Below are 16,954 nucleotides of genomic sequence, written 5' to 3'. Positions count from 1 at the left end.
AACAAAGAAATCGACAACTTTGTGTCAAAAACAAAGGACCCGCTAGTATGCGGAACAGATACCTTGCTATTCCCGTGGAATTGGTTCTCACTGATTTATGCATTCCCTCCTATTCTGCCTGTATCCACTACTTCTTCGCAGGATCAGGCAGGAATGGAAGAAGTCTGTGATTCTTGTGGCCTCCAGTGGGGCTAGGAAATCTTGGTATGTAGGGATCGTAAAGATAACAGTAGGGGACCCATGGACCCTACCGCCACGGCCAGACCTTCTTTTGCAAGGTCCGGTATTCCATCCTATATTACAAACGCTAAACTTGACGGTTTGGGTATTGAGATCCACACACTGAAGAAACGTGGGCTGTCTGGTTCAGTGGTTTCCATCTTGGTTAATGCAAGGGAGCTGGCCTCCATAATTATATATTATGGAGTCTGGGAAGCATATGTCTCCTGGTGTGAAACCAGGGGTTGCATCCCAGGAAATAGGTCAGAGGTAGAATCCTTGACTTTCTGCAGATGGGGTGATAAAGCTGGCTTTGAGTGCTTTCAAGTGCAACGACCACTTGCTTTGCTTTCTTTGGTTCATAACGTTATTCAGGGGGTAACACGGCTTAATCCCCGGTTAGGTCAACCCTGAATCCTTGGGGCTTGAATTTAGTTTTTGGCTGCATTACAAAATGGTCTTTTTTTGGACCGATACAACATATTTCATTGGTCCTTTTTTGGCAATGAATGATTGACGTGTATACCGCTACCTATGCGAACTGAATCGCCTCAGGGCGCTTTTTGCCGCCGGTGTCCATCTACAGTATATTGCGGTCCTTACCCCATAGGTTCCCGACGCACTTAAAAACACATACACATATTTTGGCCGATTTTTTTAGACAGGGTCTAATTAACCTACCAGCATGTCTTTGGAGTGTGGGAGGAAACCAGAGTATCCAGAGGAAACCCACGCAGGCACAGGGAGAACATGCAAACTCCAGGCAGCTGGTGTCGTGGTTGGGATTTGAACCAGCAGCCCTATTGCTGCTAAGTGAAAGTGTTAACCACTGTGCTACCCCCTAGGAAACTATTTTTTCTAGTAACCGTATCTGCTGCAAGAAGGGTATCAAAATTGGCTGCTTTTTGTTGTAAAGAGCCATATTATTATTGTTCACAAGGATAAGGTAGTATGGCGTCCTCATCCTAACTTTTTATTGAAGATAGTATCAGGTTTTTATCTAAGCCAGGATGTTGTTCTATCTTCATTTATTTCCAGGACCCGGTTCTATGGAAGAAAAATCACTACATTCTCTTAATTTGGTGAGAGAAGTCTACTTAAAGACAACTGCTCAGATTCGGAAAGCGGATGTTTTGTTCCTTTTGCCTGAAGGTCCTAAAAGAGAACAGACAGCATGGAAATCTACTATTCTAAATGGATTCGACAAGTAATCATTCTAGCTTAAGAGGTAGTCTCTACCCTCTCAAAACAAATCGCACTCCTCTAGGACTGTTAGTGCTTCATGGGCAGTGTATCGTCAAGCCTCCATGGCTCAAATCTGCAAGGCTGCAACTTGGTCTTCAATCCATACGTTTACCAGATTCTATCAGGTGGATGTAAAAAGACACGAGGATGCTTCAATTAATGGAAGACTATTTTTGCTCTTTTTACAATTATGGATTTCATCAAGATGTTGATTACTATTGTAAATTATGTTGCAATATGCGCTTGTATATATACCTATATGCAAATATAACCTATTGATACTTACTGTTTATGATGTTATTAATTCAAATTTTCTGAATCTTATAACTAAACCAATCAATTTCAGACATGTCCTTGCATACCCACTGTGCAGCTATGCTTCATTTAAAGTCCCAACATAAAATATTCTCTTTTATAATCCAAAGTTTGGACATCAGTGTCTATGTGATTGTTCTGAGTCAGTGAGTGAAAGAACTGAAAACATTTGCACAGTACAGTATAACAGGCAGGTATCTATCATATTCAGGAATACAGCAATGGCGGCTTACTTATTTCTCAGAGTACAGGTTTCTTCTAAAGATTAGTTTTCATTATTTGGAAATTATCTATTATGCTGATGTAAAAAATCCTGTAGATTCCAGCTTTAACTTTACACATTTTCTCTCCTCACTAAAGCATAAAGTATTCATTTTTTTTCTGGTCAGATGAAGATAACATATGTCTGTTTCCTCAGGTACTGGTGGCTGAAACTAACTGCTCTGGCAGAGAAGAATGATTGGGATGAGTTGGAGAACTTTTCAAAAAGTAAAAAATCCCCCATAGGATACTTGGTAATTGCTTTTACTTGCTATCAGCATTATTAGTTTACAAATGTTAAGACTCATAAAAAGGTTACATTTCAGCTCTATCTTAGATGTTTTCAGTTTTCAATTCCCCCTCACTTTCTGTGCGTATAGGAAGTGTTGGAAAATCTCTCCAACCAGATCACCTACAAAAAGACGCATTAGGAAGACGGTAATAAATTCTGACACTGTTTTGTTTCCCATAATAATTTTTACTGAACAATTTCAAGTGTGATGCCGTCGTCCATTTTCTAGGAGCCTGAACACATTTTTCAGCTTTCTCTAGCGGCAGCATGTGTCCCTCTGCTCTGGCGGCATTTTCCCAGTGTTTTATGTCCTTATACTGGATGCTGGGCGGCTATTTCCTTTGCGCCTGAGCACATTGCAGAGCGGTTTCATTAGCAGCAGCTTCCACTAACACAGAGCGGATCCCTCTGCACCTGGGAGCCAACAGAGACCACAGGCACTACTTGCTGGATAGCGCAGAACCTTTCAGGGTGGTGAGCCCTGCGGGAAAGAGCTCCTCAGCCAGCAGCAGTAAGGAGGGTGGGACTATCACTGTCCTAAGTCCCCTTCGGGTGGTAGACAAGGTAGGGTCAGCATGGCTTCAGAAACTGGTGTTTCTTCCCCCAAAGTCCAAGCAATTGCAACCGGTTCGCCTGCGGAATGCGCAGTGTCCTTGGACGCCTTGTCGGCGGTCCTCAATTTGTTTGTTGCCAAGATGGAGGCATTGCGTTGGCGCAAGGTGCTAAAAAGCGGCCCCTGCCCCCCCTCCTCTGGGGAGAGCTCTGACGCAGACTCGGGCCCTGCTGAGGCTGGTGACCCCTGCTCTGTCGTTTCAGATGACTATGACCAGGACCGTTCGGACAGTGAGGATGAGTCCCTGTCCGGGTCTGTGCGCGACAAAGCGCTTGTTGGAGCACTTATCACAGCTGTGCGTGATACCCTAAAGATTCAGGAGCCAGCAGATACCTCTGCTGATGTAGCAGTCCCTTTTGGGTCCCGTAAGCCAGCCATTCATCTAAGGTGTTCTCGTATCTGACTTATTTTGACAAGTTCATTTACAAGGAATATGGTCGACCGCAACGGACCTTTTCGGTCCCCAAATACGTGGTGGTGCGTTGCCACTTTGAGGAGAGCCTTCTCAAAAAGTGGTCGGCTCCTCCGGTCGTGGACCCCCCAGTATCCAGGTTAAACAATGTAACCACGATCCCGGTAGAGAGGACTCCTGCATTTAAGTTTACGGTTGTGGGGTCAACCATGCGACCAGTACTGGCATCCGAATGTGTGTCGCAGACACTAACTGTTGCAGAACAGCAGGCTTCTCCTGTCTGCGTGGAACTAGCAGACCAACTAGTGCATGTCCTTAAGTACGTTTGTGATGTGGCTTCAGTGTCAGCAGTGATGCTCAGGCGCCTGATTTGGTTGAAATGCTGGTCTGCTGACCAGGCATCCAAAAAAGCCCTGGCAGATCTTCCCTTCCTTGGCAACCGGCTCTTTGGAGCCTCTTTGGATGCCCGGAAGTGCCTTGGATCCTGTCCAGGACGATATACGTAGGCAGACTCGTCAGGCACGCTGGTGGCTCCGTGAGATCAGTACCAGCTGATCTATGCCTTTCCTCCACCGAAACTGTTACCACGTCCTGCCGAAGGTAGTCTCAGCGTTTCACATCAATGAGGACATTGTGCTACCTTCTCTGTGTCCTAAGCCGACACATCCTAAGGAGGTGGCCCTTCATGCTCTGGACGTGGTTCGGGCTCTGAAGGTGTATTTGTCTGCCACGGTTTCCTTCTGGAAGTCGGACTCACTGTTTGTTTTGGTGGCTGGTCCACAGAAAGGCATGGTGGTCTCATCGGCCACCATTTCCAGGAGGATCAGACAGATTGTAGTACAAGCCTACGCCTTGAACGGACAGATGCCCCCCTTTCCGGTCGTGGCCCACTCCGCATCTGTCGCTCAAATGTGTAGAGCGGCGACCTGGTTGTCTGTTTACACGTTTACAAGGTTCTACAAGGTAGATGTCAGTGCCCCGGGCGGATGCCTGTTTTGGCTGAAAAGATTTGAGGCAGCTGTATAGTTGCAATTGCATATGCAATTTTTCCTGTTTTTTTTTTTTTTTTGCAAAAACACAGTACCGTTAAGTTAATGCACTGTTGCATTAGTTACCGCAGTTTTTGGTGTGGTTTGAGGGTATTGCTTCTCCGTTGAGGAGCACCCTGTTTTTTTGTGGTGGTTTTTCCACACACTGTAGTTTTTTTGTGGGTAAAGTTTGTACTAGCTGACAACCTGGCTATTTGTGCAGGTGAAAGCAGTGAGAGCCACAAGCGCGTGGGGGGGGGGGGGGGTGGTGCTGTGCTCCAAGCTGGCACACAGGAAGTATCAGCGGGTCACTTCTGAGGCAGCTTACGTCATCAGCAGGTGCCGGAGATGCTGGTTCTGGTCTCCAACAGCTCAAACAGAGCATGCTAGGCGGCTGGTGTTCAGAAGTGTGAAGACCCAGCAGAGGCTGCGGACCAGCACAAGAGCAGGATGGATTCCTCTGCAGCACCTGCACAGGCAGCAGATGCAGGCACCAGCACCTCACAGGTAAGCCTGGAGTATTTGTACCCAATTGCAAATCCTGTGAGTCTTATCCCCTTGTACCTTGTGGGACTTGGTGAAGGGGGCATATTTTTCCTCTCTCCTGCACGGGGGTGTTATGGAGTTTTGGAGTGGCTTCATTTACAAACTGGGGGTCTCTAAACCGCTTGATCAGGTACAAGCTTTTTCACATGGAAACAGTGTTTTCAATCAAAAATCTGCTTTACCCAAACTGCCTCATGGCTACACTGGATTTGAGGGATGCCGATTTGCACATTCCTATTTTTCCAGCTTTCAAAAAAATTTGATACTAGCCTTCAAGATGGGTTTGAAGATCCATCCCTTTCATTTCCAAGCCCTACCCTTCAGGTTGTAATCAGCCCCACACGTTTTTACGCAGGTCTTGGGAGAAGCACTGTCTCGTTAAGGCTAAAAGTGATTACAATCATCCCTTACCTGGACGACCTCCTAGTGGTGGCAGAGTCATACCAGAAACTAGAGGTAGATTCCCAGACCGTACAAGACTACTTACAGTTGCTGGGCTGGTTGGTTGCTCAATAGAGAGAAGTCTTCCCTGATTCCAGCCTATAAGGTGACTTATCCAGGAAACAAAATTTGTTAGGTAAATCAGAAGATTTTCCTTCCGCAGGAAAGTCTCAAAGATGATGCAAGTGATTTTAGCCTTACAGACCAATCACTGGATCTCACTCAGATAAATCTCAAGAGCAGTGGGTCTGATGATCTCTTGCTTTCCCGCAGTTCCATGGGCAAGGTTGCACTAACAACCACTGCAACTGTTTCTACTAAGAAACGGGTGGATACACAAGTTCACTAGAGACAAGGATTTTAACATTTTATCCAGAGTTGATCAGGCTCCGGCCTGTCCATATTTGGTATTATTTCGGTCTCTTTCCGTTTCGGCTGTCCCTTGGACCGACTCTCGAGCCCCACGTTGGGCGCCAGCTGTTTTGGATCCGAACTGGGAAAGCTCGGGATTGTTTCTGACCCGCTGGCCAAATTAATCCTTAATATAAGTGTGCACACTTGAAGTCAAACACTGACACACACGTAGTTCAGTATTCAGATACTTCTGCTTTTTTATTTCCTGGACCCAGGCTAATATACATGTGAGCCAGATATCTCACTATCAAATCAAGAATTAGATCAATGATTCATTATTGTGACAGAGTATAAGCTTTTTAGCTGGGTTATGTCTAAAAAAGGGAAAAGTTTTCAGCCCCTTCTTCCTCTTGGGTGTAGTCTCATGTTGCCGAAAACAGGCGCAGTCTTTTTTTTGACGTTGCTCTTTTTAACCCTTGCAGTTTCGTTCCACATGAAGGGAGAAGCTGGCAGACATCTTAATTATGATTAAGGTTGATAACTGATAATGAAAGATAAGCACTTATACCTATAAGAGTACCAGAAATAGGCATTTCACTTATAACACTCATGATCACATCCATTACAATGGTCTATTCCAATATCCTAGAGCAGGGATCTCCAAACTACGGCCCTCCAGCTGTTGCGGAACTACACGTCCCATGAAGCATTGTACTACTCTGACAATCACAGACATGACTAGGCATGATGGGAACTGTAGTTCCTGAACAACTGGAGGGCCATAGTTTGGAGACCCCTGTCCTAGAGGATCACAACAGATGCAAGTTCCTGGGGATGGGGAGCCCATCTAAACAACACAGTAGCATAGGGAAGATGGTACTCCAGGGAAGCAAAGGCTTTCTTTAAATCAGAGGAAGCTTCTGGCACCACAGAGAGCATTGGAAGCATTTCAAACGGAGGTCAGGGGTCACAATGTACAGATTCGACAACATTACTACTGTTGCATACCTCAACAAGCAAGGAAATACAAAAAGTCAGATCCTTCACTTTATAGCCCAGGGGTATCTTATCATGGGCAGAAGGGAATCTGGCCTTGATCACAGCAGTACAGGGATGAAAACTGTCTGGCAGATTATCTCAGCTGCTACCAGGTGTGTTGAGACAATTGGTCCCTCCATCCGGAGACTTTTGTAGAACTTGCCCCAACAGATGGGGATCTCCCGAAGTAGATCTTTTTGCAAATCAGGGCAGTTGCAAGACAGACAAGTTCTTTTCCCTGAACCCAGCAGATCAATCTCTGGGGATCGATGCTCTAGTAAATGCTTGGCCATTCAACCTTTGCTTCGCCTTCCCGCCTATCGGGCTAATTCCGGTAGTCCTCCAGAAATTTCTTCTAGAAGAGACAGATCTCATCTTAATAGCCCCTTTTTGGCCACTGGCAACCAATAGATAGGAAGTTCCCCCCATATGACCCCTCCCATACAGGAAGTACCTCCAGTTTTTTCACCAGTGTCTTGAAGGTGATTGTCGTGGCTGTACCCTGCATAATGGAAACCTGTGCAGTGTTTGTTCTGACCAAGGTACTTTCCTGCAGGGTGCTATACAGGTCCAGGGGGGTGGACCCCAGATTAAGCAGGACCCAGTCTATGAAGGTCTTTTATGACAAAGCTCGCCGTGATGGATGAAGATTGGACTCCTGTTGAGTCCTGCAGCAGGAATGGTAAGTTTGCCTTTGTTTGCAGTTTTTCTTTTTTTCTTTTTAAAAAGAAAAAGAGAAATCTGTCTGTTCTCCCAGTGGCCACTGGGAGCAGTGTGCTGTTTAATTCTATGTACGCTTACTCATGTGGCTGCCTTTTCTCCTCCAGCCACTAGAGGGCACATGCTTGCTCCGTATTGCCCATTTTTATATAGGCAGGAAGTGGAAGGGCAGCCATGCCATGTGGCAACAGGTTCAGTAAGCCTCTGGTGACATAGCAGCAGCCTAAGGATACTAACAAAGTGTGAGTACTTACTATAGGAGAACTATGTGAAGACAAGTCATGATTATATGCTGCATATTTACTGCTCATCTGGAGGGGTACAACTGTAAGTTACAAACACCCCTGGATCATTTGCAGTTCGCTTTAAAGTGTTGACTACTCTATAAGTAGGTGCAGCGTAGTATACATGCTTGCAAACTTGTTCCTTAAATGCATGTTAAATATACACATTTTGGAAAACGTGAGCATGGATGCATTTTTTAAGGAGTTTGTATCTCCAGTATAGTGCATATGTGCTTGACTAAAAATCTGCATGTCTAGTATGGGTCCAGCTACAGTTAAGCAGGTGCTTGCTTGCAAATCTGCTAAAACGCATGGTTGCTAAAAACACACGGTTGCACAGGGATGCTTGATTGCACAAAGATGCGTGTTTTTGTCATGTTTTGCATAAATATACATGGTTATACATGTTTGCATAGAGATGCATGATCGTGGTTGCTTAAGCATGCATGGATGCACAAAGATGCATGTTTATTGATGTTTACATAAAGATGCATGTTTGGACATGTGTATATAAATGGACATTATTATTCATGATCACATAAAGATGCTTGGTCGCATAAAGATGCGTGTTTAGACATGTTTGTATAGATATACATGATTTTACATGGTCACATAAAGATACATGGTCGCATTGAAATGCTTGATCGCATAAAGCCGATGGATCGCATAAGGATGCTGGATCGCATAAGGATGCATTATCACGTAAGGATACATGGTTGCATAAAGATGCATGTTTATACATGTCTACATAGATCCGTGTTGCGTAATGGTGCATAAACACATGCTTGCTTATTGCGAGAATGCCTATTTCCATGAGCACATGTTGCATGAATGCATGTATACAGCACGCACACTTTCATATTTTGCCCAAATGCATGAACACATGCTTCTTTAGAAGCTTATTGCTTAAACACGTTGACATATTTTCATTTGTACTGCATACATATGTTTGACATTAAGCTGTATACATATGTACCTGTTTTCTCCGGGACTATTTACCTATGTACTTATTTACATAGGACTACATGCATATGGGCCTATTTGCCTGGGTGCTTGTTTGCCTGAGGGTACATCCGTATGAGCGTATTGACCCTGTACTGCATACATGAATGCATGAATGGCAAGAGCACTTGTATACCTGCATCTTTGCATGCCTAGGTACTTGCATACCTAAGGGCTTGCTTAGAGGTAAACCAACATTGTTTTAGGCCTGCATCCTTGGACTGTTTTTTAGGTTACCCGTTATACCAGTCAAAAGGTTCCAAAAAAGAGAGGCAGCCGGAGGAAGCAGGGGCACTGCTCTCAGGTTCAGTGATCTGGCAGGTATCCACATCCTTCAATGGACCGGGGTTTTTGGGTGCATCTGAACCACTGTGGTGTTTGGCATTGCAGTGTGTCCTGGTGCATTCATTTTTCGTCAGACTGTGGCTACATCACCTTGTTCATGCCTCATCTCCGTTGATTGAAGCCTAAGCAGGATCATGCCTGGTTAGTCTACAGAGACTGCCCTGGGATACCAGATGCTGTAAGCTATTCCCCACCGGGGTGATGGAAGCATCTGAGGCTGCTGTGTTTTTTTTTTTTTTTTTTGAGAGTATCTCAGGCCAGTAAGACTTAGGGCAGTGTCTGAGGTGGTTTGTTCCATCTTTTACTGGCAGAAACCTGGTAGGTTAAGGGGGCACCTCTTGGGTGGGGGTCTGTCACAGAGTTGTCAGTCTTTGCCTTACATTTGCTCTCGGAGCAGTAGTTATGCGCTCATTATTGTGAGACAGTTGAATGGTGGCAGTTCCAAAGTCAAATAGGAACATGAGTCTGTCTTAAGATCTCAACCCGCTGAACATCCATCTGTTTTCAGATAGGTTAGATGGTTCAGTGATGACCTCCAAACTCATCAATAAACCCTCATCTTCATGGGGCGGTTTGTCTCCAGGCTCATCAAAGATTTCTGTAATTGCAGTGGAAAGCTGTTTTTTTGTGAATCTTACCTTTGGGTTGGCCACAGCTCAGGAGGATTCTCAAAGCATCTAGCCCAAGTGCTGGGCTTGCTGAAGACACCTCAATATTTACTGCAATCTTTGCTCTAGAAGAATTCAATTCCAGGGGTTCCTTCAATATATTTCTATAGAAGGAAGCTGTGTTTGGGTCAAAGCACGTTCTTTACATACAGCCCTACTCCAGGTCTTGGTAGAGGTTCTTTCCCTATCGGGAAATTGAGGATCCAGGGATTGCTTTGCCGGAAGGCTCTGTTTCCAGGGTGTTGCAGAGCAAAGACTGGTGCTGGATATTCTTCCTTTTCAGGAGTCTGGAAGATAACCACTGATGCCAGTCTCTCTAAGTTGACTTGAGGCTGGCTACAGTTCAGCGGGCTTGATCTCCACAGGAGAAAATACTGTCCAATAGCTTGGAATTTTTTGGCCAGTATGCCTTGCTCTGGGTTATAGGACAAACCTGTTGTGGGTTCAATCTGGAAATGCCTCTGTAGGCATATATATACATATATCAACCACCAGGGCAGCACCAGAGGTCATGCGACTCAGGGAGGTGTACCACATTCTGTCTGGGACAGTACAAGTGCTGTCTCCATCGCCAATACATATTTCAGGTATAGGATACTGGCAAGGGGAACTCTGCAGGGAAATCTACTATATTCCAAGTACTACAACAGTTGGGACAGGTGTTTCCTAGACATGAGTCCCACTGCCAATGGTGGTGCATATACTGGTAATACCTTTAAGGTCTGGTTCTCCCTTATTTGACGCTTTCTTTCCCTGTTTCGGATTTTGCCACATCTTTTATGAAGAATCCGTAAGGGGGTAACGCTGATATTAGTGTTGGTCGAATTAGCCCAGGGGGGCTTGCTACACAGACATAGTGGGTCTTGCAGGGGTTAGTCCTTTGGACACTCCCAGTCCAACAGGACCTGATGGTCTTGAGTCCTGTATCTCAGCACTGTTGAGCCCCTGGAAGCCAGCTTTGGGGAACTTCAATTACAGGACTTGAAAAAAAAAAATTTTTTTTTGCCTGGCGTGAAGCCAAGAAGTGGCACCCGCAAAAATATGTGGGTGGGAGGTTTTCACTTTCTTTCTCCAATCAGTAGAAGAAAGGAGTTTGGCTTTAAGTACCAATAAGGGTCAGGGTTTGTCCCTATCCATGTTTTTCCAGGGGTCCTTGTTTCTCACTCCTTTTTTTCCATACCTCATACAGCAGGTAACTTGGACAGTCTTGCCTGTCAGGTCATTCTTGTGTCCTTGGGACTTGAATTGGTCTTGACCTTGCAGAGGCCACTATTTGAAACAATCAAGGGATTCTGTCGGTCCTTTTATCTCAGAAGGTGGCTTCTCACAAAGTGGAGTGTCAGTATTGGCGGCTCTTTCATGCAAGAAGCCATTCTTGCTCTCGCATCACAAGGTGATGTTGCATCCTCATCCATTTTTTATTGCCTAAAGTGGTTTCTAGTTTTTGCACTTGAATCAGGACAGTGTGAGAAAGTTCGCTACCTACTCTAGAGGTAGTTCACGCACTCAGGGTCTACTTAAGTTGTCACAAGTCAGGAATCCTGGTTGTGCTACCAGAAGAGCCCAGGAAGACTAGGTGGCATCCAGATACAATATTTAGCAGTGGAACTGCCAGTTTATCAATGATGCCTATGGAGTAGGTCCTCCTTTGGTGGCAATTTCTATAATGGTGTCTCTCTCTCCTCAGGGGCATTGCTTTAGGACATCCCATATAGTCATTATTATGGTGCTCTGTGTCCCGTGATGTACGATAAAGTATAATATTTCCTACAGCTTACCTCTAAAATCCTTTTCTTGGAGTACATCACGGGACACAGAGGTCCCTCGCCTCTTTTCTGGGATCTTCACTGTTTGCTACAAAAACTGAGGTACTTCCTGTATGGGAGGGGTTATATGGGAGGAACTGCCTGTCTATTGGTTGCCAGTGTCCATTCACCTATAGGTGACGTATAACCTAGATAGTCATTATTATGGCACGCTGTGTCCTGTGATGTACTCCAAGAAAAGGATTTTGCAGGTAAGCTGTAGGAAAAATAAATTTATTTTGTACTTTTTGCTGTAATCAATAGCCCCAATTCTTTTTTTAAAAAAAAGCTAATTTCTTCCTCAGTTTAGGCCGATATGTATTCTTCAACATATTTTTGGTAAATAAAAATCACAAAAAGCATATATTGATTGGTTTTCGCCAAAGTTATAGCATCTAACAAATAAGTGATAGATTTATGGCATTTTAACTTTTTTACTAGTAATGGCAGCGATTTGTATCGAGACTGCGACATTATGGCGGACATATTGGACATTTTTACACACACACACACACACACACACACACACACACACACACACACACACACACACACACACACACACGTCCCTGTTTATACACACACACACACACACACACATCACTGTTCTGCCTCTCGTGCCCGCGATCGCTCGTGGCCATCACGAGCATCGGCACTCCCTGCTGTGCAGCGGGCACACGCGCACCTGCTATCCCACTTAAAGGGGCCGATGTATAGCTACGACGGTTTGCAGGATCATGCCGACCTGCCGCAGTATAATGACGGTGGCTGGTCAGCAAGTGGTTAAAAAAGCATCTTTACTTTTAGTGATGTTTTCCTTTACAGCTTTCCCCTCAGTATAACCAACATAGCAAAATACATTCAGTCTCTTTCTGGGGTCTTCACTGTGCAGCTCTGCATGGCACTGCACAACGTTTGCTTAAATAAGCCTTGCCAGGCCCTGAACATAAATACTGCTAACTTTGCAAAACTGTTTTACGTTTCACAATGTCTCAGGAAGCCTGAAATTCTGAATTTTTTCATAGACTATAAATATTTATGCAGTATGTATGTGCGTACATGCACACGCATGCTTGTGGTGCGTGAGGGTGAATTTTGAAAACTATTTGACTTGTAGTCCATTGAGGGGTAATGGAATTCTGTTACAGTCTGCTTCTGCCTATAGGGGATTAGGACACAGAGAAAACCTTGTAAGTCAGTCCGCATTTAACCCTTCCTTTACCCACAATGCCTCCGTTTTGTGAGAAAGCAAAACAGAAAAACACACAGAGGGATGAGACCTGTGTACCTCAAGATTATGCAGTAAGTAGAAAAATCTTATTTTCTTTTCTTGTCTGTTGAGAGACACAGGACTTATTTTACAGTGGAGATATCAAAAAACAGTTTCAACTAAGGTGTGAACTGATAAAACCAATAAAAATTAAGGACTATCACATGTCAGTGGTACAGTGCCTTGCAAAAGTATCCCCCCCCCCCCCCTTGGCTTTTTGCCTATTTTGTTACATTACAGCCTTTAGTTACATTTTTTTTTTTAATCTGAATTATATGTGATGGATCAGAACACAATAGTCTAATAGGCGAAGTAAAAAAAAAAAAATACATAAAACAATTTTTCAGAAATAAAAAAAACTGATAATGGCATGGGCGTATGTATTCACCCCCTTTGTTATGAAGCCCATTAAAAGCTCTGGTGCAACCAATTACCTTCAGAAGTCACATAATTAATTATTTCTACCTGTGTGCAATCTAAGTGTCACATGATCTGTCACTACAGATACATACCTTTTTTGAAAGTCCCCAGAGGCTGTAACACCTAAGCAAGAGGCACCACTAACCAAACACTGCTATGAAGACCAAAGAACTCTCCAAACAAGGGACAAGGTTGTTGAGAAGTACAAGTCAGGTTTAGGTTATAAAAAAAATCCAAATCTTTGATTCCTAGGAGCACCATCAAATATATCATAACCAAATGGAAAGAACATGGCACAACTGCAAACCTGCCAAGAGACGGCCGTACACCAAAACTCACAGACCAGGCAAAGAGTGCATTAATCAGAGAGGCAGCACAGAGACCTAAGGTAACCCTGGAGGAGCTGCAGAGTTCCACAGCAGCAACTGGAATATCTATACATAGGAAGACAATAAGCCGTACGCTCCATGGAGTTGGGTTTTATGGCAGAGTGGCCAGAAGAAAGCCATTACTTTCAGCAAAAACCAAAATGGCACATTTTTAGTTTGTGAAAATGCATGTGGGAGACTCCCAAAATGTATGGAGGAAGGTGCTCTGGTTTGATGAGACTAAAATTTTACATTTAAGAAAACGCTATGTCTGGCGCAAACCCAACACATCACATCACCCAAAGAACATCATCCCTACAGTGAAACATGGTGGTGGCAGCATCATGCTGTGGTGAAGTTTTTCAGCAGGCAGGACTGGGAAACTGGTAATACAGGGCTATTTTTGAGCAAACCCTGTACCTCCCTGTGTGTGATTTGAGGCTAGGATGAAGGTTCATATTCCAACAGGACAATGACCCCAAACACTGCTAAAGCAACACTTGAGTGGTTTAAGGGGAAACATGTTAATGTGTTGGAATGGCCTAGTCAAAGCCCAGACCTCAATTCAATAGAAAACCTTTGGTCAGACTTATAGATTGCTGTTAAAAAGTGCAAACCATCCAACTTGAAGGAAAGGAGCTGGAGCAGTTTTGCAAGGAGGAATGGGCAAAAATCCCAGTGGTAAGATGTGGCAAGCTCATAGAGACTTATCCAAAGTGACTTGGAGCTGTGATAGCCGCAAAAGGTGGCTCTACAAAGTATTGACTTTAGGGGGGTGAATAGTTATGCACATTGACTTTTTCTGTTATTTTGTCCTATTTGTTATTTGCTTCACAATAAAAAAAATTTTAAATCTTCAAAGTTGTGGGCATGTTCTGTAAATGAAACTTATGCAAATCCTCAAACAATCCATGTTAAGTCCAGGTTGTGAGGCAAAGAATTCCGGGGGGGGGGGGGGGATACTTTTGCAAGGCACTGTATGTGAACAAACCAACTTCTGAATCAAGGATAGATTGGGAGTAGCCCTGTGCAAGAAGGGAGGACAGAGAATTAACCTGATGTTTCAGAACAGGAAAAGCAAACCACCACCAAGGGAAATGCCAGATTAAAGGAGCTAAGGGCCCCCTGCTAGCGAGAACTGGAGAGCCAGTTACCACTGTCCAACAACTGGTGGCTGACACATGACCAAAAACAGGATGGAATTGCAGACCAACAAATTAGAAGATCAATAGAAAAAGAAACTACTCACTGTACCCAAACCCAGGAAAAAGCAAATCCCTAAATTGAAATTTGGACAATATAAAAAGGCCAAAAGAAAAAAAGCAGCCAGTCAAAATAAGAGGGAGGGACCAAGTATTATGCTCGTAAGCTTTGAAAAAAAGAAAGAAAAAAGCAGTTTCATAATGCGGAAACCTGAACAGGCAACCCAAAGTTCTAAGAGCCCTTACAACATAACATCCCTATGAGTAGACAAAATAACACCCTTTAAAGGGTAAGTTCACCTTTTATAACATGTTACACCCGTATTCAGGGTGTAGGATGTAACATGTTACTGCTGCAACTGAACCCAACTGAATGAACAGCCCCCCCCCCCCACTTGAAATGAGGGGCTCGCCTTCATGCATATGGGTTATCAGAGTGCTTACAAGACCTGTGGTGACAATACCAGTGATGTAAGGGAGAAACACACCTGTGTGCAAGGGCTGCAGTGGAAGATGAAGGGTGTTTCCCAAAACTCTCCACAGACCTGCGTTGAGGCAGTAGCATGCCCCATTCGCCAGTGACATTTCTAGTGAATGTGTCCTAAACTAGTTTGAAGAGATGATGTCCCTCAAAGGGCAATTGAGTCAGATGTTCCCATTGGCATCCCCAAACATGCAGCCAGAGTGTTCTATGCATTTGTATAAATGTCAGTCTCATTCATGACTCAAGCTTTGATGCTTGCGAAAAGGCATCACAATTGAAGTGCAAGGCCATAGATAGTCAATCCAATCGCTTAATGACCCAAGGACCTTTTCATTCTGATATGATTTGGCAGATTAAGGTCAGTGCCAATATAGGATGAAGTAGCCGCTCCATTCAGGTAAAACTAGGATCCGAGGAGGGAGCTCAGCTGTCAGTAAAATTCTGAAAGATGAGAGCACCTCTTACCCATTAGGTGGTGCACCTGTTAATGTGGATAAACGGTACATTTACAGTGGGAAGAGATCACCAATTTTTAGGCTCTCTCAAAAGAGCTAGCTAGTACAGTACACTCGGGTCTGGAAAGCGGCACAATGCAGAGCCTGGTGCCCACATGTCCAGTCCACCAGGGTCCGAGTACAATCTCCAAAGGTAGTCCTGAAGAGCTGATCTGGATAGCTGCTATGTAGAGACCAGCTCAAGCAGTAGTACAGTAAGAAATCCTGATTGAAATCACCAAGAAAAAAAAACCCAGCAGTGTAGCAAAATCTAGATTAATGTAACAAGGGTTAGAAGGGTATCAAGAAGTTCGACCTGTTCAGCGAAGTGGAAAAAAAATGCGTCCAAACCCCTAGGACACTAACAAAAAACTTAGGCATGTTTGGTAGTGGAAGGGTTTTACAGGGGCTGGCTTACAACTTTTTTTTTTCAGTGCCCCAACCTTCTGTAAGTGGCAGTATAACCCAACTGTAATAGAATTCCAGTGTTCTTCATGGGAACGATAAGTAGTGGGTTAGCAAATAACCTAATTTTCATTATTTCTTTCAGCCGTTTGTTGAAACTTGTATGAAGGAAAAAAACAAGTCAGAAGCAAAGAAATATATTGCTCGTGTTAACCCTGAACAGAGAGTCAAGGCTCTTCTTTTAACTGGGTAAGATCATCGGGGAAGTACGTACATTAGGAGCACGTTACCCCATTTTTTACTTTTACCATTTTGTTTGTTTTTTCTTTAACCTAGTTTCAAATAAGGTATGGTAAGGGTGTCTTGCAGAACTTGCCACTTGGTTACATTGTTTCTGTGGTTACTGGAAAATATTTTTGATGCAGGCTGCCAAATTAATGATAGTAACCACTAGCTAAAGATTCTCCTTTGCATGCTCACTAACTGGGTACAATATAGAAAGACCAGTAGCCAATATAGTAGAGAAAACTTGCACTAATTAAGACGTGCTTTCCTAAGATGTATTTTCTTTTTTTAAATCTTTGGCCTAAAATGCATTCTGAGTAATGCAATTTGTTTTTTGCCTGGCAGCCAGGGACGTAAGAGGAAGTCAGAAATCCTGGGTCTTGCATTTGTGCTCTCAACAAGCATTAATTTGCCATATTTGCACAGGATTACTTTATT

General features: G+C 43.9%; 1 protein-coding gene across 2 annotated transcripts in view; it reads left to right on the top strand.

Annotated features, from left to right (window-relative positions):
* The window catches only part of VPS16 (VPS16 core subunit of CORVET and HOPS complexes), a 315,475-nt gene that overhangs the window by 286,035 nt on the left and 12,486 nt on the right, over positions 1–16,954 (top strand). For both annotated transcript variants that reach the window (XM_077448719.1, XM_077448718.1), the window contains exons 22-23: positions 2,198–2,294; positions 16,377–16,480. In XM_077448719.1, coding sequence (XP_077304845.1) covers positions 2,198–2,294; positions 16,377–16,480 — 201 coding nt within the window. The remainder of the gene's footprint in view (positions 1–2,197; positions 2,295–16,376; positions 16,481–16,954) is intronic.

This window comes from Lithobates pipiens, unplaced genomic scaffold (assembly GCF_037356315.1).
Source record: "Lithobates pipiens isolate NorthernLeopardFrog02 unplaced genomic scaffold, aLitPip1_a1.2 Scaffold_22, whole genome shotgun sequence".
In the NCBI taxonomy this organism is placed as follows: Eukaryota; Metazoa; Chordata; class Amphibia; order Anura; family Ranidae; genus Lithobates; species Lithobates pipiens.
Note: the sequence above shows the minus strand (reverse complement) of the source record. Positions and strands in the feature narration are given on the sequence as shown.